Source organism: Prunus avium, chromosome 2, assembly GCF_965620075.1.
Source record: "Prunus avium chromosome 2, drPruAviu1.hap1.1, whole genome shotgun sequence".
Lineage (NCBI taxonomy): Eukaryota > Viridiplantae > Streptophyta > Magnoliopsida > Rosales > Rosaceae > Prunus > Prunus avium.
In genome coordinates this window covers 12958155-12981564 of record NC_142285.1, presented here as the reverse complement: position 1 = coordinate 12981564, position 23410 = coordinate 12958155, and the positions used below count along the sequence as shown (strand labels likewise).

General features: G+C 41.7%; 2 protein-coding genes and 1 long non-coding RNA gene across 3 annotated transcripts; 1 reads left to right on the top strand and 2 right to left on the bottom strand.

The window, feature by feature from the left end:
- Positions 1 to 292: 292 nt before the first annotated feature.
- On the bottom strand, positions 293 to 5497 carry LOC110749031 (putative disease resistance protein RGA4). Its single transcript, XM_088249297.1, has 3 exons — positions 4383 to 5497; positions 502 to 3214; positions 293 to 416 (listed from the first exon to the last, which is right to left on the bottom strand). Exons 1-3 carry the CDS (start codon positions 5376 to 5378, stop codon positions 310 to 312), a joined length of 3816 nt encoding a protein of 1271 aa, XP_088105423.1. The 5' UTR covers positions 5379 to 5497; the 3' UTR covers positions 293 to 309.
- A 979-nt stretch (positions 5498 to 6476) lies between these two features.
- LOC110752262 (uncharacterized protein At4g02000-like) lies at positions 6477 to 7256 on the top strand. The gene has a single exon (XM_021952878.2). It carries the CDS (start codon positions 6477 to 6479, stop codon positions 7254 to 7256), a length of 780 nt encoding a protein of 259 aa, XP_021808570.2.
- A 7228-nt stretch (positions 7257 to 14484) lies between these two features.
- On the bottom strand, positions 14485 to 15802 carry LOC148296534 (uncharacterized). The gene is made up of 3 exons (XR_015833556.1): positions 15141 to 15802; positions 14965 to 15035; positions 14485 to 14884 (listed from the first exon to the last, which is right to left on the bottom strand). It is a non-coding gene; the product is annotated as an uncharacterized LOC148296534 (long non-coding RNA).
- Positions 15803 to 23410: the final 7608 nt, after the last annotated feature.

The window sequence follows — 23410 nt, the reverse complement described above, 5'->3', positions numbered from 1 at the left end:
ATAAAATCATTATTAGGATAATTCTCATGAATTTCGGTCACGTGGATAAAGTTTTCACCTATTGCACCTTGTTCTTCCGATTCGAGTAAAAGCCTTCTGAAAATACACAATTTATACCAATTAAAATGATGATGATAGATGTCGTGAGTAAAGCAACATACGAAGTACAAAGCTCTGAAAAAATATTATTAATTAAGAAGAAAGCTCTAAAAACTATTTTAATGACTAATCTGATGATCAGAGAGTAACGTAATTAATTGGAGAAGAAGAGTAGACTCACTTTGTGTTTTAATGTGAAAGTTGAAGCAATTAGGAGGAAAAACATGAACATCTAACTGTGCTAGTTTGGTGAGGATTTGAGTCAGTCGAATCATGACTTGAAGATTCCGATTCTTCAAATTGGTCAACTCCGTCAACTATGGTAGTTAATCCGGGAGAAAGAAAAGTGAGGGAAGGGAAATGAACAAACAATGAATGATTTGATTTGAGAATAGTAATTACCTATAATATCTGGGATGTGCCAAATCTTGTGCCATTCTGGGCCGCTCTCCTTGGCGCATCTTTCAGCTGGACGGGGACATCCATCAATGTCTAGTTCTCTTAATTTGGTGAGGCGTTGCATAACTTCAACGGTAGGCAGATACATCAGATTCTTACACTCCTTAATATGCAGGGTGATAAGAGATGTAAGGTTACCCAACCACTCTGGAAAAGCCTCTATGCTGTCGAAAGAACTTACAGACAAATATTGTAGACAAGTAGTCAAGTGTTGAATCTGTTGAGGCAAAGATTTGAGCTTAGGCCACCCTGAGATCTTTAACCATCGGATTTGTGATGGAAGCTCAAAATCAGGGAAAGAATCGAGCTCCTCCCAAAACATACCGATTTTCATCCTTTCCATACTCAGAGAGCGTAGCCCGGTTGGCAAATATTTTAATTTCCGACAATCAATTATTTCTAAATTGGAAAGAGACTGCAACCTGGACACATCGACATCTGCCAGAGAGATCAAATTGTGGCATTTACTGATTGTCAATTTTGTAAGAGATGTGCGGGATTGAATCCCCCTCGGTAGACTTGTGAGTCCATCACAACCACGAATAGACAACTCACGGAGGGATGTGAGGTTGTCTAAACTGGGAATTGCTTCTAGATTAGTGCAATCCTCTATGTACAGCTCCTCAAGAGAGACGAGGGTTTGTAGCCCATCCACCGGTAAATGCCTCAAATTTTGACAATTTATGATACGTACCCAACGTAGAGAGGTACAAGACTGTAGCCCACTGATCAGTATATTTTTCAACCCATTGCATTCATAACTTGTCAAATCATCTAAAGAAAACTCCTCATCAACCATCTGTAGATTCGCTGACCCACCACAATTTTCAATATGCAATCCCCGAAGGGAGGTGAGACTGTGAATTGAAATGCATGTTAGCTTAGGGCAATCAGCTATTTCCAATATCTCAAGAAGACAGAGTGTGTGTAGCCCATCAGGTAAATGGCTAAGCTTTTCACAACCGCCAATAAGCAGTGACCGAAGATTCTGGTTCTTTTCCAGCATCCCTACTGGCAGACAACTAAGCTCTTTGGCTTTACCAATTTTAAGGTGAGTGAGAGTGGTGAGTTGACTGCATATATTTTCTATTGGCATCACGTGGTCACTATCATGTATGAACAACTTCTGGAGAGATGGAAAACGATTTGGAGCATTTCTCAATTCCCTGCATTTCCAAAGAGTCAACCCCTCAAGGCAGGGAAACACAACTGCTTTCTCATCTGTTGGCGTAATCACATCGACTTCCTTCCATTCAATTAGAGCTGGGCAATCATAAAAACTTAACGTTTTCAATGATGGAAACAAAGCCGCCCTCATCTCAATCCTTTTCGTACTCGTACCTGCTGCACCACCGTAAACATGGTTATAACCATAAAACTCAACTCCCACACATTTAAGCTTATCCATACCTCGGAATTCAACATGCCTAAGATGTGGTAAATGGCCGAGTGATGGGACTTCTTCACATTCCTTGCAGTTGGATAACCGGATCTCTTTCAAATCGAGTAGCAACAAACCACTCATCATCCATGTTGCTAATTTAACACCCATGAAGTTTTCAATCTTTAAGATTTCTAGCTTAGGGTTCGGTTGGAGGCCTTCTAGTACATCACTCTTTGTGTTGTTTCTGGGGCTGTAAGACCCCCACTCTAATGTCAAAATTCGTATATTTGATTTCCCTCCTAAATTTGATTCCTCTGCTTCATCTTTGTCCCTGACTTGTTCCAAAGATCTGATAGTTAGTTCACCTTTTAATTGGTTTAAGCCACCCAACTCGCCAATTTCATGATTCCTTTCCCTATCCAAAGTAAAGTAACGTAATGTCTGCTGATGAGTCAATCGTCTCATTCCAAATGGAACTTCCTTATCCTCGTCAAAATAAACATGCCTCAAGTTGATCAAATTTTCCATTTCCTTTGGAAACCTTCCAAGATTCCATGTATCACACATTCTTAACGTCTGCAGATTATAAAGCTTGCCAATAGATTTTGGAAGTTCTTTGATTCCTGTTTCAGAAACATCCAAATACCTCAAGTGTTTCAACCTGCCAATTGAGCTTGGCAACTCCACAATGTTAGCCTTGTATAAATTCAACACACGTAAAGCATTAAAACTTGACAAGCCATTGCTAAGGCCTTCACCATTTGAAAATAGGGACCGCAATTTCCCAACATTGCTTTTTGAAATTCCTTGTGGTGTGATAGGAGTCTGTGCCATATGTCGAATGCCAGGTTTGTCTTCTCTATCATATTTTGACACTAGTTCTGCAAGATCATGCACAAGATCGTGCATCTTGCATGTTATAACAACTCCATATTCATCCTTTATAACATCTTGAAAAAAGGAGTTTTGCAATAGAATATTAAAATATGCATTCCCTATATCTTCCATCTCTAGATCTGGATTACTTGAAGAGTGCAGCAATCCTTCGGCCGCCCACAGTTGGACCAAGTTCTCCCTTTCAATTTTAAAATCTTTCATAAATATTGAGCAATATGCAAAACAATGTTTTAAAGATGCTGATTCCAAATAATCAAAACTCAACTTCAAAATTGACATGATTCTATCCTCGCCTTCGGGTAATTCCCATATTTTACTTTCTTGAATTGACAACCATTCATTAATAGTTCTAGAACGCAACATGCTTCCCAAAACCTGTTGGTACATGAGTTAGTTAGGATGTATATGTAAAATTGCTAATGATCAAAATAAACAATTAGGTATAGCCAAATTTGCATGGTGGAAGAGGTTATTTCCTTCTTAATTGTAATTTTCTGCTCCATTAGCGGATTCATCACCATCTCCCATGGGCATAGCCAAATTTAAGATGAACCATGTAATCTCATATTTTGGATATGTATGCTTGGGCTTTTAAAGGTTTCCTGTGAAGCTTTCGCTAACAAATGGTATCAGAACTTTGGTTTGAGTAAGCAAAAGATATGTACAGCCTTCAAAAATTAAGGGTGAACTAGTCATTGAAGATTATGGTTGATAAATTTTGGATGTATTTTTCAACGTTGAGCGTTGGAAAGATTGGCAGTCTTGGTTCCCATTGGCATGGTGAGGGTACGAACGGGACCATGTGCGAGGGACAAAGTTTGTTTCTAAGAGGGGTGAGATTGGAGTTGCAACAACCGTTGCAGACATAGATTCGTAAGTAATCATAAACAAGTAAATTAGTGTGGGTGGCGATATGGAGCTAGAGCTACCATGAGTATTGAGGCACTATCCACGAGGAATTTGACTGGTGAATTTATTGTCTTGAGGAGGATGCATTTTCTAACTCATGAATATTGTTAGTGAGGGAATTTTATCTGAGGTGGTGCTGCTCATGAAAATTTGTGAAATTGAAGATGGGTGCAGTCAGTTAGGTTTCGTAATTTTAGTACAGGAACTTGGATTACACTTGTATGGCTGCGTAGTGGATGAGTGAGGAGAAGAGTTATTGTTGAAAGGCCAAGTTTGGTGAGGACTTGGCTAACTCTTTTATGAGATATGAGATGTGATGTTGGCGAGTTTTGAGACACAACAAAGTTTTCTTTGAGGACTTGGCTAAACTTTATTCTATAGCTAATGTGTCTTGTTTGAAACTATTATATTATTATAATAGTTTAGATGAAGCGAAATGCATGCGAGAGATATGAGAGAAAATGTAATAATTAGTAACTTGCTTAGTTGGAGCTTTATTAATAACGTACCGAACTAAATGGATCGGATGACTTGTATGCAAATATTATAGAGATTATATATATATTGTGTGCAATTTTGATGAGAGTAAAGAGTAGTTCAATTATAATAGTATTTTAAAATAACATTTACATACCTTTGCCACTAATGGTACACCACCACACCTTTTTGCAATTTGCCTTCCAATTGTCTCCAGATGTGCAGTAATAGGAGCATTACCATAATTAGGAAATGCTTTATCCTTCAATATGGACCAACATTCATCTTCTTGTAGAGTATCCAAATTACACCTAAGATTAGGATTTGTTTCCGTAATTGATGCAACGTTGGCACTGCGGGTGGTGACAATCACGGTGCTTCCATGAGAACCAAGTTTTGACAAACAACTCATCAAATTACTCCATTTTGTACGATCTTCGTTCCAAACGTCATCAAGTACAAGAATATATCTCTTCCCTCCCAACTCTCCTTTGAGGTTTTTAAGCAACGCCTCTCGACTTTCTATCCTGGCATTTGTGGGGTTAAGTATTTCTAAGATCCTTCTTAAAATTGAATTGACATCAAAATCGTTAGATACACACACCCATATTTTTGTGTCAAATGATTTATCTATTTCTGGTTCGTTGTATACAGACTTGGCCAAAGTTGTCTTTCCAAGGCCTGCCATTCCCACAATGGGCATAACAGAAAGATTTTCATGATTGCTGGACTTGATCAAAGTCTTAACTATATCTGACAACAGCTCCTCCCTTCCGAAAATATTTTCATCCTCATCAAAGCTTGAGACGGTTTCTCTGTTCCCCATAATTTGGGTGGTTGCCTCTTTTTGTTTTGCAACCAGTCCAATCAAAGATGCCTCACTCTTGAGATCCGCCAAAAGTTGGTTGATGTTCTTAATTTTTTGTGCCATTTTAAGGCGAAAAGCAATGGGATTGGAGATTGAAAAGAAGTTGAGTACCTTTTTCTTCATGTGGTTTTGCAGCTCCAGTTTACTTCGAAGAACTTCATACTGGAATTCATCCAACACATCATCAGCATCTTGTGCTATGTCTTTAAGTTTCTTCACCCAAGCTTTGACGGTGTGGCCCCGATCTGTTGGTTGCTCCGCAGCATCACGTAAGATGTTTTGCATGAGGGATAATGAATCCCTGAGCTTGGCCAGTTCTCCTTTGAATCCCCAAGCAAGACTGAGTTGCTCAGTGGCGAGTGCAGTGACCTTGGTCAGTATTCCCTGGGCAGCAAAAGTAAGCACAAACTCAGCAGCCATAAGTTCACCCTTCGGTATGTACGCTCAAGACAAGTAAAGAGCAGAATGCTTATTTTAATTAAGGAAAACTGAACAAGGTTTAAAGACTCATATAGTTTGTTGTATCTGTTATGAACGAATTTATAGACGCAGGAGGAAAATGGTTTTCCCTAAAGAACACTCTACTTAAATTTTACTTATTTAGAAGGTTAAGAATTTGAGCTTTAACAAGACAGAGATCAGCATCAAGCTGTGAAGAAAAGGATAGCCTCGATCCCACAGAAGCTTCGACTTTTACATGAGAAAATCAGATTCCTCAATCAAATGAACAGGAGAATACATAGTGAGGAGCTTTGGCCTTTTCTTTTTTCAAAACTAGGATTGGAATATTTTGGAAAATCAGAATACTGAGGAATTGTAACGAACAGGCAAAGCAAGGTTTATTGAGAGTCTTAGGGGGTGTATTCAATTTAGATTTTAAAAGATTTTAAAGAAGTTTAAAAGTTTAGGTGTATTCAATCATGATTTTATAGAAGTCTATACAATTCTCGGTATATTCAATTTAGACTTTTTAAACTCCATTCAAATTTGGATGTATTCAATCACGACTTTAAAAGAATAAAAGTTTGGGTGTATTCAAAAACTCATTGATTTTAAAGGAAATACAAAAAGTGGTGGATTTCGTTTTATTATAGACTAATTTTAGTCACTGACAAATCTTTGCTTTCCTCTAAAGATTTTGATAGATAAATTATTTTTATTCTCAAGATATAATTTCACCACAACTAAAGGTGCGTAGTAGTCTACGAAGGAGGCTTTTTTTTTCTCTCCCTACGGGTACGTGAGAGCTCTACACCCCTACGGCTTTGTTAGGGTTTTCCCCTAGAGTTTATTCTAGGTTTTACATCCCAAATTAATTTCTCTTTCTTTGTTCTTTTGAGAAGATTCACTAAGCGATCCTCTTCTGTATTTTGGGGAGACGAGATGGAGGAAGTCATTACTTCTTTTGACAAAGTTCTCCTCCTCACTGAAGAAGAAACTGATGTTGTGCCAATAGGAGAAGCAGATGAAGATGACGTCCATGAAAGGTTGAAAACTGCTTTGGTGGGCAAGGTGCTAACAACCGAGCTTTTCAATTGTGAAGCCTTTAAACAGACTATGATGAAGATTTGGAACACTTCTAGGGAAGTCAGAGAGAAAGATTTAGGGGAGAACCTCTTTTTGTTCATCTTTGCAAAGGAGTTAGACCGTAACCGAGTACTTCGCAACGGTCCGTGGAATTTTGATAAAGCCTTGGTGCTTCTGGAAGAGCCGAATGGTAATATTGCGCCATCAAGGATGCTTTTGAAGTTTGCTGAGTTCTGGGTCCAGATTCATAACGTCCCATTGCTCGGCATGACGGTGCAAACAGGGAGACAAATTGGAAACTGTATGGGTGAATGCATAGACGTGACTCAAGGACAGGAGGGAGAATGTATGGGTCGGTTTCTACGGGTGCGTGTCAAGATGGATATAACCAAACCACTCAAATGGGGGACAAAGATATCACTTCCATCAGGACAACAAGAGCGGGTTGATTTTCGTTATGAGCGGCTACCAGATTTCTGTTACAATTGCAGGCGAATGGGACATATTATGGGTGCTTGCACATTTGTGGATGATGTGGTCAAAAGTGCAAAAGATAACCCTTATGGTTCATTCTTAAGGGTGATTCACGATTCTGCGAAACCTTGGTCAACAAGCCCCAAGAGGCCAAGTAATTAGGGCAAAGGTCCACTTCAAAAAGACGCACAGAGTGGAGGTTCAATCAAGGATGGAGGAGCAGGTCAGAAAGAAATTGAAACGCCATGTCCAAGGGGAGAATCTCTTAACTTAATGACAGATGAACATGATCTTTCTTCCGGAAAGGGAGCCAAGATGACAATGCCTTTTCCTGCAAAGGCGAGTAGGCACAAAGAAGAGGAGGAATTGCAGCGGCGTAAAAGATTGGAGGCTTGGGAGGCCACCCAAGACGGTGGACGACGGAGTGACGGCAGACATCATGGTGGGGATATGCCACTTAGCCCACAAAACACTAGGGCTGACGTGGCAATTGATTCAATAGCCAAGTGCAATAAAGTGAAGGGGAAGGAAAAGGTTGGCAGCAGTTACAATGATTTAGGGGATAATTTTATTACACCCATTATGGCTGGAGCAAAAGCAAAAGATATCAACGTTTCTCCTCATGACGAGCATAATAAATGGCTCCCCAAATTAACGCCTATTATCAATTTGACTGCAGCACGTTTCAAAGAATCATTGGGAGGACAATCAGGGGAAGGCATTCAAGGAATAGTAAATGCGGGGGGAACAGTTTCGGTGGTAGAGGAAGTGGGGCCTGGGCAGCCTTTGGACTTCTCTAATGGTGGAGGAAAAATTACTAACAAAGGCATCAACTACAAGGCAGACCCAACTTTTTTCCAAAATCCTAAAGTGGTAAGCAATGAACCACACAATGGAGAGCATGAGCTGTCAATGAATATGGATATTATTCCTCTCAAAACTTTAGTCCGAGGAGGAAAATGGAAAAAGAAAGCAAGGGGTACTGAGCCTGGAGTTACTACGGAAAAAATCAATGTGGTGCTAGGGACCAAGCGTAAAACAAGCGAGGATGAGATGGAAACAGCGAGGGGAAGCAAGAAAGGAAGAATTGATGGTTCAAAAAACATGACGACAGTCAATAACATGGTGGGACCAGTGGAGCTGGCCCACCATGAGCAATGATTATTTTAAGTTGGAATGTTTGAGGGCTTGGGAACCCTAAAACATTCCGTGCCCTCAAACTCCTTTTGAGGGAGAAGTTCCCTGACGTGGTTTTTCTCATGGAAACCCTTATGACAGAGACACAAATGGAAAAGGTGAAATATCGGCTTGGGATGAATATGGCTTTTGTAGTGAAACGTGTAGGGATGGGTGGAGGCCTAATGATGCTGTGCAAACATGGATGGAGTATGAATTTACTATCATCTTCAATAGGGCACATCGATGTTATTGTTCATTCGCCAAATGGGGATGTTATTGTTCATTCGCCAAATGGGGATGCTTTCCATGTCACAGGTTTTTATGGTCATCCTGAAGTCCACAATAGAAAACATTCTTGGGAGTTGCTACGAAGACTGCACCACGGAGTTGATGGACCGTGGTTGGTATTGGGTGATTTTAATGAAGTCTTATCAGCAGAAGAACAACAGGGTTGCAGGGAGAGACCAATTGGACAAATGACACAATTCAAAAATGTCATACGTGACTGCTCTCTAATTTCTCTTCCTTTTAAGGGCTACCCCTTCACGTGGGCAGGGAAAAGAACTGTAAGTATCATGACAGAGGTTCATTTGGATAGAGGTTTGGCTAATGCAGATCTACTTAATCGATTTCCTAATTTGCTGATTCAACATCTAGACACTGTGGGATTTGATCACAAACCTATCCTTCTTAATGTATCCACTACACTGACTCAGCAACAAGGAAGGAGGAACACGCGCAGATTCCAGTTTGAACAAATGTGGGTCCAAGAGGCTAGTTGTGAAGACGTGGTTAAGGAGGCATGGAAGGATACAAGGGGGTCCTGCAGTAACGTTACGGTTAGTGTTGCTCACTGTGCTAACTCTTTGACCTCATGGAACCGCCAACACTTTGGTAATATTCAAAAGAAACTGCGAATTGCCCATGTTGAATTGCGCAAATTACAGAATGGGAAGTTTGAACAAGTTTGGGTGTCTCGCAGACAAGAATTCGAGAGAAAAATAAATGACTTATTGGAGGTAGAGGAGACAATGTGGCAACAACGTTCTCGAGTCACTTGGCTTAAAAAAGGCGACCGAAATACTAGATTTTTCCATGAGAAGGCTAAATCTAGGGGGCGAAATAATACCATTCGGGGGCTCTTCGATGATAGTAATGTGTGGCAGTCAGATAGTGATAATATTGGGTCCATGTTTTGCAGCTATTTTAATGGTCTCTTCACTCAGACAGGTGGTCAAGATATGGAACAGGTTTTGGCAGCTATAACTCCTTGTGTTATAACGAATATGAACGAAATCCTTCTACGTCCTTTTAATCATTTGGAGTTGGAGCAAGCCCTTGGTCAGATGTATCCAACCAAGTCTCCTAGAATTGATGGGATGCCTGCCTTATTTTACCAACGCTACTGGCATATAGTGGGTGATTCAGTCAGTGATGCATGCCTATGCATTCTAAACGGGGAAGGTAGTGTGCGAGATTTTAATCAAACCTTAATTGCGTTGATCCCGAAAATAGCCCAACCTCCTCGAGTCACCGATTTTCGGCCCATAAGTTTGTGTACAGTCCTTTACAAGATGATTGCTAAGTCTTTTGCTAATCGATTGAAGATGGTCTTACCAGAGGTAATTTCTGAGTCACATAGTGCTTTTGTTCCAGGAAGACATATTATTGATAATGTCATGTCCGCTTTTGAGGTGGTTCATCATATGAAAGGGCCACGAAGTGGGAGCAGTGTTAAAATGGCTCTAAAATTGGATATGGCGAAAGCTTATGACAGAGTGGAATGGTGTTTTGTGGAGGCAATGATGAAACGTTTAGGCTTTGCGGAGAGTTGGGTAACTCGTATCATGGATTGTATTACTACAGTCTCCTTCTCGGTCCTGTGGCAAGGCAATCCTCTTGGACATATCACCCCGCATCGAGGTATTAGACAAGGATGCCCTTTATCCCCATATCTTTTTTTAATTTGTGCAGAGGGATTTACAGGTCTCATTCAACGAGCTGTGCAATTGGGACATATCAGAGGAGTGGAAGTGGCGGCTGAAGCCCCACCAGTGTCTCATCTTTTCTTTGCCGATGACTCCCTGATTTTCCTAGAGGCCAAAAGGGAAGTGTTTGAAATTGTCAAAGGAATTTTTGCTACCTATGAAAAAGCTTCGGGCCAGAAGATAAATCTTGACAAATCTGCGGTGTCTTTTAGCTCAAATGTAACAGCGGAAATTGTTGATGTAGCAAAGAATATACTGCAAGTGCCTGTTGTGGCTTGCCATGAGCGATATCTCTAGGCTGCCAACGGTGGTGGGGAGGAATTGGCGTTCTCTATTTCTAACAGTCCAGGAGCGGGTCAAGCGGAAGGTTCAAGGTTGGAAGGAAATTTTTTTATCTAATGCTGGTAAGGAAATTCTAATTAAGTTTGTGGCTCAAGCGGTCCCTACTTATTCCATGAGCTGCTTCAGAATGCCTAAGTCTGTTGTCAAAGAGCTTCATTCCATATTTGCAAAGTTTTGGTGGGGAAAGAGTAATGGGGAGCAAGGAATTCACTGGAGAAGGTGGGAATTTTTATGTCGCTCAAAGAAGTTGGGCGGATTGGGCTTTCGAAACATTGAAGATTTTAACCAAGCTCTCCTAGCTAAACAGGTTTGGAGGGTCTTTATAAATCCGAATTCTTTGACAGCGCGCATCTTCAGGGCTCGTTATTTTCCTGGCGGCACTGTTTTGGATGCGGATGTCGGGGTGTATCCTTCTTTTGTATGGAGATCCTTGTTGTGGGGCAGAGAATTATTAATGGCAGGACTGCGTTGGCGCGTTGGTAATGGATTGCAAATTTCTATTTATGAGGACAAATGGGTGCCACTACCTCATCTCTTTAGAATCACCACTCCTCCACGATTGCCCCTAAACACCCGAGTTTGTGACTTGATCAATGATTCAGGACATTGGGATCGCGAGCTGGTTAATGCTAGTTTCTGGAAACATGAAGCAGATGCAGTGCTCAGTATACCAATGGGATATGTATTACAAAATGAGGACAGGCTGGTCTGGCATTATGAGAAAAAAGGTTGCTACACAGTACGAAGTGGATATTGGCTTGCTTGTGCAATTCGAGATCGCGGAGATGGAGAGGTGGGGGCATCTAGCAGCAACTTTGAGAACATTTGGTTGAGGTTATGGCGGCTGCAAGTGGCTAATAAAGTCAAAGTATTTTTTATGGAGATGTATGCTTGAGATTTTACCATGTCGAGCAAATCTTTCTGTGAAGAGAGTAGTATCTAACCCTATTTGCTTTCGATGTCACCAAGCACCGGAAACAGTTTTACATGCTTTATGGGACTGTCCTGCAGCCCGTGAGGTATGGCAATTTTCAGCTCTTCAAGATTCATGTACCTCGAAATATCATGGTTGCTTTCTCAATTTATTCTGCTATATCTTGACTGTATTGACTGATAAGGAACTTAGGCATTTTGGGTATATTTGTTGGAATGTGTGGAATGGAAGAAATGATCAATTGTTTCAAGGCCGTAAGCCCAATGCTTTCCAAAGTTACCAACACATGCAGGAGATGGCAGAAGAATTCTATCATGTGAATTGTACGTATGCATGCGCGACTCAAGAAGGAAGTAACCTGGTGGTGAATTGGGAGAGGCCTCCTGCTCAGTTTTTTTAAATTAATGCGGACGGGGCTTTAAAGACAAATGATAGTGTTAGAGGGCTGGGAGTTGTTATTAGAGATGATCGTGGAGAGTTGATTGCAGCAGCAGCCAAACCAGTGTGTGGCATGTTTACGCCCAATGCTACTGAATTATTCGCAATCAGATTTGGTCTATAACTTGCTAAGGACTCGGGGTTGCAACATATATACTTAGAGTCAGATGCACAAGCAGCAATACAGATGGCTTTCCAATGTGATGCAGATTTGGGCTACGAAGGAGTTTAGTAAATGAAATTCAGGTTTTGGCTAATTCATTTCATAGTTGTGTTGGTCAGTTTCGACCTCGTACTTGTAATCGTGCGGCTCATAGCCTCGCACGTTTTGCACTTTCTATTTCGGACCTTATAGTTTGGATGGAAGATGGACCTGAATGGTTGTCTCCCATTCTCACTAATGATGTTATGCTTATCTCTTAATGCAATGTTATGATCTGTTTCTCAAAAAAAAAAAAAAAAAAAAAGATATAATTTCACCACTTCTACTACCACCATTTTATCATGGCTATCACCACCACCATCACCACCAACACAATCATTGTCATCGCCGTCACCACCACCCTCCATCGCCGCCATCCCCCAACACCACCACTGCCCCCACTACTAGCTAGCCCCACCATCACCCCCACCGTAACCATCTCCACCACAACTGTCACCACCACTACCACCCCCATTATCAACACCACCATCACCCCCACCGTCATCACCACCACCACCGATGCCACCGCCACCACCACTACCACTCCCACCTCCACCACTACTACCTCCCCCACCATCATCCACAAACCACCATCATGACCGCCATCGACATCACCACTTCCACCATCACCCCTAAACCTTTTGGGCTCGTTTGGTACATAGGACTGTCTTGACATGTACTATGCTTAGGGACTGTCTTGGCTTGGCTTGGCTTGGTCTAAGTTGGATAACATTTATCCTGCATTTGGTGTATGCTTGGACTAGGACTAGATTTTTTTTTTTTCTTTTCAAAACTATCTATGTATATGTATATATGTATAAATATATGTATTATGTATGTGTACATATGTATTTTATAATATATGTGACATGTATGTGTATATACATGTATATATATTATAAAATACATATATATATATATATATATGTATGTATGTATTATACCCATGTATATATGTATATTATATAGATATATATATATATATATGTATGTATTATAATATATAATATATATTACATATATACACGTATGCCATTATTATAATATTAATATGTATATGTGTATATGGGTATATTATAATAATAATATACATGTATATATGTATATATATATATGTGTGTGTATGTATATATATATGATATATTTATGTGTATATACATGTATATATGTACATTATAGTATGTGTAAGTAAGTTTAATAATAATAATATATGTTATTAATTTTACAATATAATATATGCATTTTATACATTAGTGAGCATTGGGACTAGCTAATCTTCCCTTTCCACATGGGATTAGTAGTCCCCTCTTAAGGAGGTGTTTTTGGTGGGCCTGGTATTAGCAATCCCATCTAAGACTAGGATTAGATAAAACAAACATGGTACTAAATTTAGTCCAAGCCAGTCCAAGCCAATCTTGTGTACCAAACGAGCCCTTTGTGTTTTGATTGCTATCCATTAAAATCAATAATAAAACTCTAACAAACTCAGTTAAGATCTATACACGAATTCAGTCAAAATCTATGTGGAGTTTGTAGAATTCAATCAAACTCTATTAAATTCAATTAAACTACATAAACTTTATAACTCTTTTAAAATCATTTAAAATCTAAATTGAATACACACTCTTAGTTTCAGAAATCAACAGCCACAATTCTGCTCCCCGAGCAATGCACATCACCATCGTTATGTTTTCCACACAACCTCTAAGGTCCTGTTTATAACTTGGGTTACAATTAGACCAAAGTAAGGAAATCCGACAACTCGGTTCGCAACCCCATGCAACTTTCTCCTGAACTCTCTCTGTACATGTATGTTCTCTTCCATTGTTCCTCAATAGCAACTCCCAAATTTTTTTCTACTGAGATGAGGGACCTATTTTATTCACTCTTGTGTTTTTTATTATATCCAAGCAATCAATTGATTAATAACACAAAGTGCAAACCGATGGGGAAAAAAGATCAAAGAACATGAATAACTCTTCTCTGACAAAGTACCTCTGCTATTACAAGAAAGGTTTTCAAATCAAACTTCAATGCAACCAAATGGAGACTAACAGCTCTTTTTTTACGATGAGCTATTTGATAGATTTGGACCTGGATGGAAGTTGCTGTGAGTAATTTTTGGGAGCTCTTCAATGGGGCATTGTAAATCACCTCTGTGATTCTGAAAACACACCAATGCAACTACGCATTTGATGTGTCAACGCGAAGCAGAGTAAGAAATTTGCCACATTTAACTCTCTAGTCCTAGACTACAAACCAAACACAGGAAAAGTAATAATAGGAAGAGAACGATGAACTGAAGCATGAACAGTGAAAGCACCATATTCAATGTGGTTGACCCAAAATTGGGCTACATCCATGGGCGACAACAATAATAATTCACTAAATCAAAAGTGCACCAGAACATGACAAAAAAGAACAAGTAGGTTCTCGCAACCAAACTAAATTAATCTCTCTTCTTTCATCCCATTTCTCCCTAGAGAACCCCAAATACATCTGAAACTCACTTGATCTCTCTAAATTGTGGCCAGGGATTGCAGTCTCTAAAAGGACTTAAAACTCTCTTTTTATAAGAGACAGAACGCAGGGCTTGACTAGCTAGGGAAAGTGTTCTCCATAAGAATGCTTGGCTTAATTAAGCTGCACCTCTGGAAGTTGATGGAAATCATTTTTCCTAATTAAACTGCTCCACAACAAGTTGAACCTGTGATGCAAAACTCATAAGAATATAACTCGATTTTCTGATGAGTGTCAAGAAAACAAACTGAAGGGACAGTAGCTTACCATTTTGTCCAAACACTAAGTTCTAGATCATAGGCACATCGCGTGCATGAGTTTCTTCTTCAATCTCGACTCTGCATGGTCAATATAGCACCAAGACAAACTTAGCAAGAAATGTTCAAAATTACCTTCAGCTTTTAAAATGTAGGTAAAAAGCTTATAACTGGAGATTCATTTACCTGATTCTTGAAATAGCATAGGTAAATGACATGCTATTGTTTGTATGTGGTCTCCAAATCCAAGCTAAGTTAAGTGGTCTCCAAGTCCATACTTCAGAAAAATGAAGGCAGGGGGCACTACAACGGTTGGATGAACTTCAATTTTGGATATGTTATAGCCAACACAATTTCGAGCAAGTTTCGTGAAGCAATCACAACCATCCGAGAATCACATATTGAAACCAAATGCAGAAACCGAATCTGCAGAGACCCAGCGGCCATGGCTGAACACAAAAGATGCAAACCCGTTTTGAGGCATCTGGAAAATTCAGAAACATCTACAAATTTCACAGATTTTAGTCCTCAGGTAGACGAACAACTTTCATGAAGGAGAGTGAGGAAGCAGCAAGTCACGTGGGAAAGCTTGGAATGTTGGCTGCAAGTTGTGGGTTGCAAAGTGATGGGTTGCAACAGATGGGTTGCAACATGTGGGATGCAACATGTGAGATGCAAAGTGTGGGATGCAACATGTGGAATGCAAAGTGTGGGATGCAACATGTGGAATGCAAAGTGATGGGTTGCAACATGTGGGTTGCAACATGTGGGTTGCAACATGTTGGCTGCAAAATGCTGGATGCAAAGTGTGGGATGCAACATGTGGGATGCAAAATGTGGGTTGCAAAGTGATGGGTTGCAACATGTGGGATGCAAAATGTGGGTTGCAAAGTGATGGGTTGCAACATGTGGGATGCAAAGTTGTGGGTTGCAACATGTGGGATGCAAAGTTGTGGGTTGCAACATGTGGGATGCAAAATGTGGGTTGCAATGTGCTGGGTGCAAAATGGTGGCTTCAAAGAGTTGGCAAGATCCAAGTCGAAGTCTTGGCATCTTATGCCAAGGAGTTGGCTGGAAATTGGAAGTCTTGGCTAAAAGATGGTTTGGACACGAGAGGACCCACGTGGGTTTACTTTGGTATTCTCAAACTTGGTTCAAATTGGCATGGGTATTAAAAGGTTGGCTGCAAGGTGGCCAAATAGTGATTGCAAAATGGCCAAGTAGTGGCTGCAAAGAGGTTGGCCAAAGGCCAAAGATGTTTGCCAAAGGCCAAAGATGTTTTCCAAAGGCTAGGTTGGCCAAAGATGTTGGCCAAAGGCCAAAGATGTTTTCCAAAGGCCAAAGATGTTGGCCAAAGGCCAAAGATGTTGGCCAAAGGCCAAAGATGTTTTCCAGCAGATGTTTCTAGCAGATGTTTCCAGCAGATGTTTTCCAGCAGATGTTTTCTAGCAGATGTTTTCCTACAAGTGGCGGAGTTCAAAGACAAGAAAGCATTAACATCGGGAGGATTTCCAAGACATCGGGTAGCTCGTGCCTAGAGCTCAGGAAAACATTAACATTGGGAAGATTTCCGAGACATCGGGTAGTTCACGCCTCGAGCTCCGGAAGGCATTAACATCGGGAGGATTTCCAAGGCAGAGTTAGTTGAATGGCCAAACCCATGAGCTGAGGAGCTCTATAAATAGAACATCAGATGAAGAAAGAAAGGGCTCCGACTCAAGACACAAAATCTATCTTTCTATCTTGTACTTTTCAATTCATAGTCTAGAATTTTATCGTTCAAGTTTTTCAGATTATCCAAGTTCTTCGTTTTCCTAGTGTAAGCTTACATTCTTGCAATTTAATTTCAATTGTCTTTACATTCGAATTTAATTCAAGTCTTTATCGCTTTAATTTATTTTATCGCATTTACATTTCTCGCACTTACATTTCTGTCATTTCGTTTATTGCCTTTACATTCATTACACTTATCACAAAAATCCCAAAAATAGTCATACAAAGCTCAATCACCCTTGACCTCAAGGAAGAAAAAGAACCTAGGCCAAGAGGAGGTTCCTTGCTTGGTCGATCAATCGTTTGATTAAAAGTCAGAAGCGCAAACACATTCACACGATCTTTCCATCCAAGTCATCAAGTGGCTTGGTGGTGGCACGCCTACGCATCTCAAGAGAAGAAGGACCAAAAACTCCTTCCATCGGCCTACCCGGCCGAAAAGAGGGAAACATAATTTGGCACGCCCAGTGGGACTAACTATATGAGCGACCAAAAGGAATGGCAACATTCCTACCAGCCGATGAACTACAACGGCTATGATTCTTATGGCTCGAGTAGCCAATCCATCGCCCAACATGGTGACTACGACCACTCTGGCCAATATAATTTTACCCATCAAGGTGGGCCTAACAACCAATATGACTCGAGTAGTCAATTTGGTAACCAATATGGTGGGCACAACTATGTTGGCGGATTTGGTGGCCAATATGGTGGGCAAAACTATGTTGGCGGATATGATGTTATGAACCAAAATGGTTTGAATGATCAAAATGGCTTTGGTGGCCAAACTAATCAAGCGGCATGGGGGCAATACACTTACCCAGGTGGCCAAAATAATCCGGCCAATATCTATGATCAGCTTAATTATTATTCCCACCAAGCAGATCATCCAATTGACTTCGGTGGCCAATATGGTGGGCACAACTATATTGGCGGATGTGATCTTATGAACCAAAATGGTTCGAATCATCAAAATGGCTTTGGTGGCCAAACTAATCAAGTGGCATGGGGGCAATACACTTACCCAGGTGGCCAAAATAATCCGGCCAATATCTATGATCAGCCTAATTATTATTCCCACCAAGCAGATCATCCAATTGGCTTTGGTGGCCAACATAATCTCAAGGTGGGTGAGATGCCATCTAGCGACCATACCTACATAGGGGAAGAATGTATAAATGAGATGACATCTAAGATGGAAGTTGAATTAAAAGAGTTTGTACAAACTTCCAATGAACTTCTCATCCAAGGTTTGCGTAGGATTTCATCTCGACTTAGCCAACTAGCCGAGGGGCAAACCCTCAACCCCAACCTTATTTCTCAATCACAAGAGGAAATTCCTGATATGGTTGCAATTAGACCACCCGTTCCACCTACTCCTCTAGGAAAAAATGAGGTTGGTAGAGAACATGAGGATGAGAAAGAGGTGGGTGAGATGACTTTAGAATTGAATATTCAAGTCGACCTTCCTATTGAGAATCTGACATTGGTTGAGGAAAATGACTCCACCCAAGGGGATGAGACCCAAAAGGTGGTCACCGATGATATGTGCAATATGGTCCAACCCAAGGCAACCATCTTAGGATGTAATGGCCTACGATCTAGTGAAGAAGAAGGTCGGAGCATGACTCAAGATGCAAAAATAATAGACATGATTGTAGGAGAAAAACCCGACATTGTGATACCACAATTGCAAGTGGCCAAGTTTATTGAGCCTCAGCCAAAGGCCAAGATTGGCCGACCAAATGGACTTGGGGGGCATGAAGGGTCGGCCAAAGTGTTGGCTAGAAGTCATCCGGGTAGTTCTAGTCATCCTAGTTTTTCAACCCATTGCCAACAAAATGGCAAGATCCTAGTCAAGAACAAGAAGGGCTCCAAGTTTGGAGTAAAACATGGTTGGCCACCGCCATGGTATCCGGAGCATTTTGATCAAGAGGAATTTCCACGAGGATTCAAAGTTTTGGATTTTGCATTATTTTCAGGAGATGGACTCCAGTCGACCGTGGAGCATATTGGTCGATTCACCGCCCAATGTGCCGAAATCGGACATTGCGAGGCCTTGAAATTAAGGCTATTCTCGAGCACCCTCACGGGGTCTGCTTTTTCATGGTATGTCAAACTTCCTCAGAACTCTGTTCCAAATTGGCAGACCATGGGGCAAATCTTCCTCGAACAATTTTATCGGCCAGAGCCAGATGTGTCAATGGCCGACTTGGCCAAGATGCGCCAAGGACCAAACGAGTCAGTCCAAGAATACTTGGGGAAATTCAGAGAAGCAAGAGCTAGGTGTACGATCAACATGCCTGAACATGAGTTCGGAAAGTTGGCTCAAGGTGGGTTATTGCTTGATCTTTGGAAGAAGTTCGAGGGTATTGAATTTCGCGATATTTATGACCTCCTACTTCGGGTGGATCGATGTGAAGATCTTTTAAAGGAGGAACAACAAAAGAATCGGTCGATATTTCGACCGACTTTTTATAGAGATCTACCAAAACCTTCCACATCTAGAACCATGGCTGACCACGTGATGGATGTCGAAGATGTGGATTCGAAGGAGGCAGATGAGGAAGAAGAATCGACGGGGATAAACTTGGCTGAAATCGTGGTCAGTGAACCACACGTATGCAAGGCTTTGTCCAAAGCCTCCAAGGATCAGAGGCCGACAACGGTCCAGATTTCTAAGTTTAGCGGAACTTCTCAAAAGGGAGTCGGAACCAAGTCCTATACCTTTGACATTTCGAAAGCCGAACTAATCTTCGACCAACTTTTAAAAGAAAAGATGATTAAATTGCCAAATGGTCATGATATTCCGTCGGCTAATGAACTTAGAAACAAGACTTTTTGCAAATGGCATAGTGTATGGTCTCATGCAACTAACAATTGCCTTGTTTTTCGGAATGTCGTGCAGGATCTCATTGATCGAAAGATCTTGAAATTTCCAGAGAAAGCTACAATGGGTGTTGATCAGAATCCATTCCCAAATGCTCAAGCCAACATGGTGAATGCCAACTTCCTAAGGCCAGATCAACCTCGACCAAGATTAGACTTGGGTGGCTCCGGAAAAGCAGCAGCTGAGAGAAGAGCAAGGGAGAACCTGATGGACCCTAAGGCGAAGGGTAAGGCCAAAATGTACCCAGAAGTGACAAAGGCTCTAGAAGAGAAAATCCCAATTATGGAAGAACTTCCCAAGGCTATTGTGCTATGCAGCCGATGTCAATGTGAGGTTTCATTGGAGGTAGTTCTACCAAAACCCAAGGAGCCAGCTAGGGAACTGACTAAGGAGACAATCAAGGATCAAGCCCAGACAGGTAGACCAAAAAGTGTTGGGAAAAATATGATTAAAAGTTCGGCCGGGAATTACGGCCCATATAGCCCGAGGGGCATGATGGAGACTAGGCCGAACAAACGGCCATTGCATGAGTACCAAGATAGGTACGAAAGGCCGCGATACCAGCCTAAGAGAAGAGGTCATCAGATGCCACTAAAATATGAAGATGTTGATCTGTTGAACCCAAGCCAAGGTGAAAATAGAAGCATGTGGATTTCGGTGGGAGAAGGTAAGAGTCGAGATGTGGCCTATGTATCAAGGCCTCGCCCATCTGATGGTACTAGTGTCCAAACTTTCAAGATGCCAAACACCAAGGCTGGACAATGGTATAGGAGTAGAGGTTCGAAGTTGCCTCCAATACCCTTGAGCAAAACTCAAACAAGAAGGGCTGAGAGACAATATGCTGCCACTTGTAAAGCGGAGTTTGAGTGGGCGGACGAGAGGCAAGCCCAACTTAACCGTTTGGTCGACCTTCGAGAGAAGCTCCGACTGGAAGAGTTGGAGTTCGCCAAAACTGATGCCGTGGCTTCGTTAGAGGCAGCAGCGGCCAAGGAGAGGAAAATACATCGACAATGGGTGAATGGTCAAGTTGTGGTGACAGCCTTAGATGAGCCGATGTTGGAGTTGGAGGCTCATTTGACCGGAGCTTTTGAAGCAAACAACCTCAATGAGGAATCTAGCAAGCCAATGAAGGTGTTGGACGATGGGCCATCAAAAGTTGAGAGATTTAAAAAGAATCAGCTCAAGGCCAATCCTTCGACCTCTAGGAGGCAAACACCAATTAAAGTGGTATCACCACCCATGGTCGAGGAGACAAAGGAAAATGACCATGAAATGGTCGAGGATGTCAGAGGAAAACCCCAGACGATAGAAGATAAGCTGACAGCGGAGGAGGACCAAGTCATGGTCGATGTCGAAACATCCGTAGTAGAAGAAGAGGCCGAACCAACGACCGACGTAGAGACCAAAGAGACTTCAGAAAACCTAGGAGACGCCTTAGCCAATAATGAAGAACTTTATGGGGAGAATGAAGAGTATGGTGATGATGAATATTTTGAAGACCTCCCAGAAGAGGCTATGGAGCAATTAGCTAATGAATATAGGGAAGAGATTACTAAGTTGGAGAGTGAATTGAAGACAAGTAAGACCAAGGTGAAGTTTGGGGACTTCGACGAGGTCAATGCTATGGTGGTCACACTTCCACTATTTTTCGAAGCTCAGCCAGGTCAACCAAATTCCATGGATGGAGATGTTTTTGACGAAGTCGAGTCCATGGTTCAAATGGGAGAACCAAATGAAATCAAGGTAATTAGGGAGACTCCGAAGGCAGAGGTAGCTCAACCTCAAATTGTGTTGCCGAGTGCGGAGAAGAAAATGCCACATAAAGTGTGCTTTGAAATGTCCACCAAGAAGATGTCTTCCCATCTTAAACCTTTATACGTAAGTGCTCACTTTGATGGGGTTCCGGTGAGCAAAGTTCTAGTTGATACGGGCGCCATAGTGAATATCCTCCCAGCCTTGGTGATGAGGAAGTTGAAGAAAAGTTCAGAAGAACTAATTCTAACTGAGACAACGATCAGTGGCTTTGTGGGAGACATCACAATATCAAAAGGAATCATCCCACTCCAAGTCAGAGTAGGAGAAAAGGTCAGGGTGACAGCTTTCTTCGTGGTGGAAACAACGGCTCACTTTACCGCATTGTTAGGTCGAGATTGGATTCATGGAAATATGTGTGTCCCTTCCTCGCTCCATCAAACTCTACAGTTTTGGCATGAGGATTGGAGCGTGGAATTGGTTCAAGCCGACTCACGGCCTTTCATGGTTTCAGCCAACACGGTGGAGGCCAGGTTTTACGAGGATGATCTTGGTCCTCTTTATTTTACAGGGTCAGATATGAACGGCCGACCTACGGGAATCTCGGCCAAGAAGTTGATAGACTTGGGGGCACACGATGCCCAAGCAGATGGGGAGCGCCCCACGATGTCTGATTTTTTCTCTCTCAATGAGTGATACAACCACGAAGGAAGAAAAGAGAGCCGCGGTGGAAGACACTTTGAGACGGCTATATGGTTTTTGGGCCGAGAGAGCGGCCGAGCATGGATCCACCGCTCATTTGGTGGAATTCCTCCACGAAGGCCCTGAAGACGATGCACTTGAAATTGAGGAAATGGAGTTGGCACCAACTCAGATGGATGGTTCGAAGGCGGAAGTCCAAGATCCTTTGTTGGAAATCAACTTGGGGACGGAAGACAGCCATCGACCAATCTACATCAGTGGTCTGATGGAGCCAGAACTTTGGGCCAAGATGGAAGAGCTTTTAAGAGAGTTCAAGGATTGCTTTGCTTGGGATTACACTGAGATGCCTGGACTAAGTCGTGACTTGGTCGAGCACCGTCTGCCGACAACGGAGGATTTCAAGCCCTTCAAGCAGCCACCTCGCCGAATGTCGGCGGAAGTAGAATTACAGGTCAAGGAAGAGATTGTAAGGCTTGTTAAAGCCAAATTTATTAGGCCAGCAAGATATGTGGAGTGGCTTTCTAATATTGTACCTGTAAAGAAGAAAACGGGAGCAATAAGAATTTGTGTTGATTTTCGTAACCTTAATCTTGCAACTCCCAAATATGAATATCCCATGCCTATGGCAGACCTCTTGGTTGATGGGGCGGCCAAGCATGAAATTTTATCCTTCATGGATGGACACTCCGGCTATAATCAAATTTTCATAGCTGAAGAAGATATTCACAAGACAGCCTTTAGATGTCCTGGTTCCATTGGAACCTTTGAGTATGTCGTGATGCCTTTCGGCCTAAAGAATGCCGGAGCCACATATCAACGGGCAATGAATGCCATCTTCCATGACATGATCGGTCGAAACTTAGAAGTTTATATCGATGATGTGGTTGTGAAGTCGGAGTCAAGACCAGGCCATTTGAGTGACCTTCGATTAGCCTTTGAGAGAATGCGAAAGCATCAATTGAAGATGAACCCAAAGAAATGTGCCTTTGGGGTTTCCGCCGGAAATTTCCTAGGATTTTTGGTACATCAAAGGGGGATCGAAATTGATAAAAATAAGGCTAAGGCCATCATTGAGGCGCCGCCCCCGAAAAACAAGAAAGGATTGCAAAGTTTGCTCGGCCAAATAAACTTCCTTCGGAGGTTTATAGCTAATTCCGCCGGGAAAGTCGAGCCTTTTTCATCTTTGCTAAAACTCAAGGATGAGGAGAAATTTCGATGGGAAGAAGTCCACCAAAAGGCATTTGATTCCATCAAAGAGTACTTAACCAGGCCACCGGTGCTAATCCCGCCGAAACGAGGCCGACCTTTGAAGTTATATATTTCGGCCGCAGAAAATTCT

What these genes read in the sequence shown, in the direction of transcription:
- LOC110752262 (XM_021952878.2), top strand. Translation starts at nt 6,477, where the DNA reads ATGGAGGAAGTCATTACTTCTTTTGACAAAGTTCTCCTCCTCACTGAA.
- LOC110749031 (XM_088249297.1), bottom strand. Translation starts at nt 5,378, where the DNA reads ATGCAAAACATCTTACGTGATGCTGCGGAGCAACCAACAGATCGGGGC. An exon ending in GTGTACCATTAGTGGCAAAG is followed by an intron (nt 3,215 to 4,382) that starts GTATGTAAATGT and finishes ATGTACCAACAG; the next exon opens with GTTTTGGGAAGCATGTTGCG. An exon ending in GCACATCCCAGATATTATAG is followed by an intron (nt 417 to 501) that starts GTAATTACTATT and finishes TAACTACCATAG; the next exon opens with TTGACGGAGTTGACCAATTT.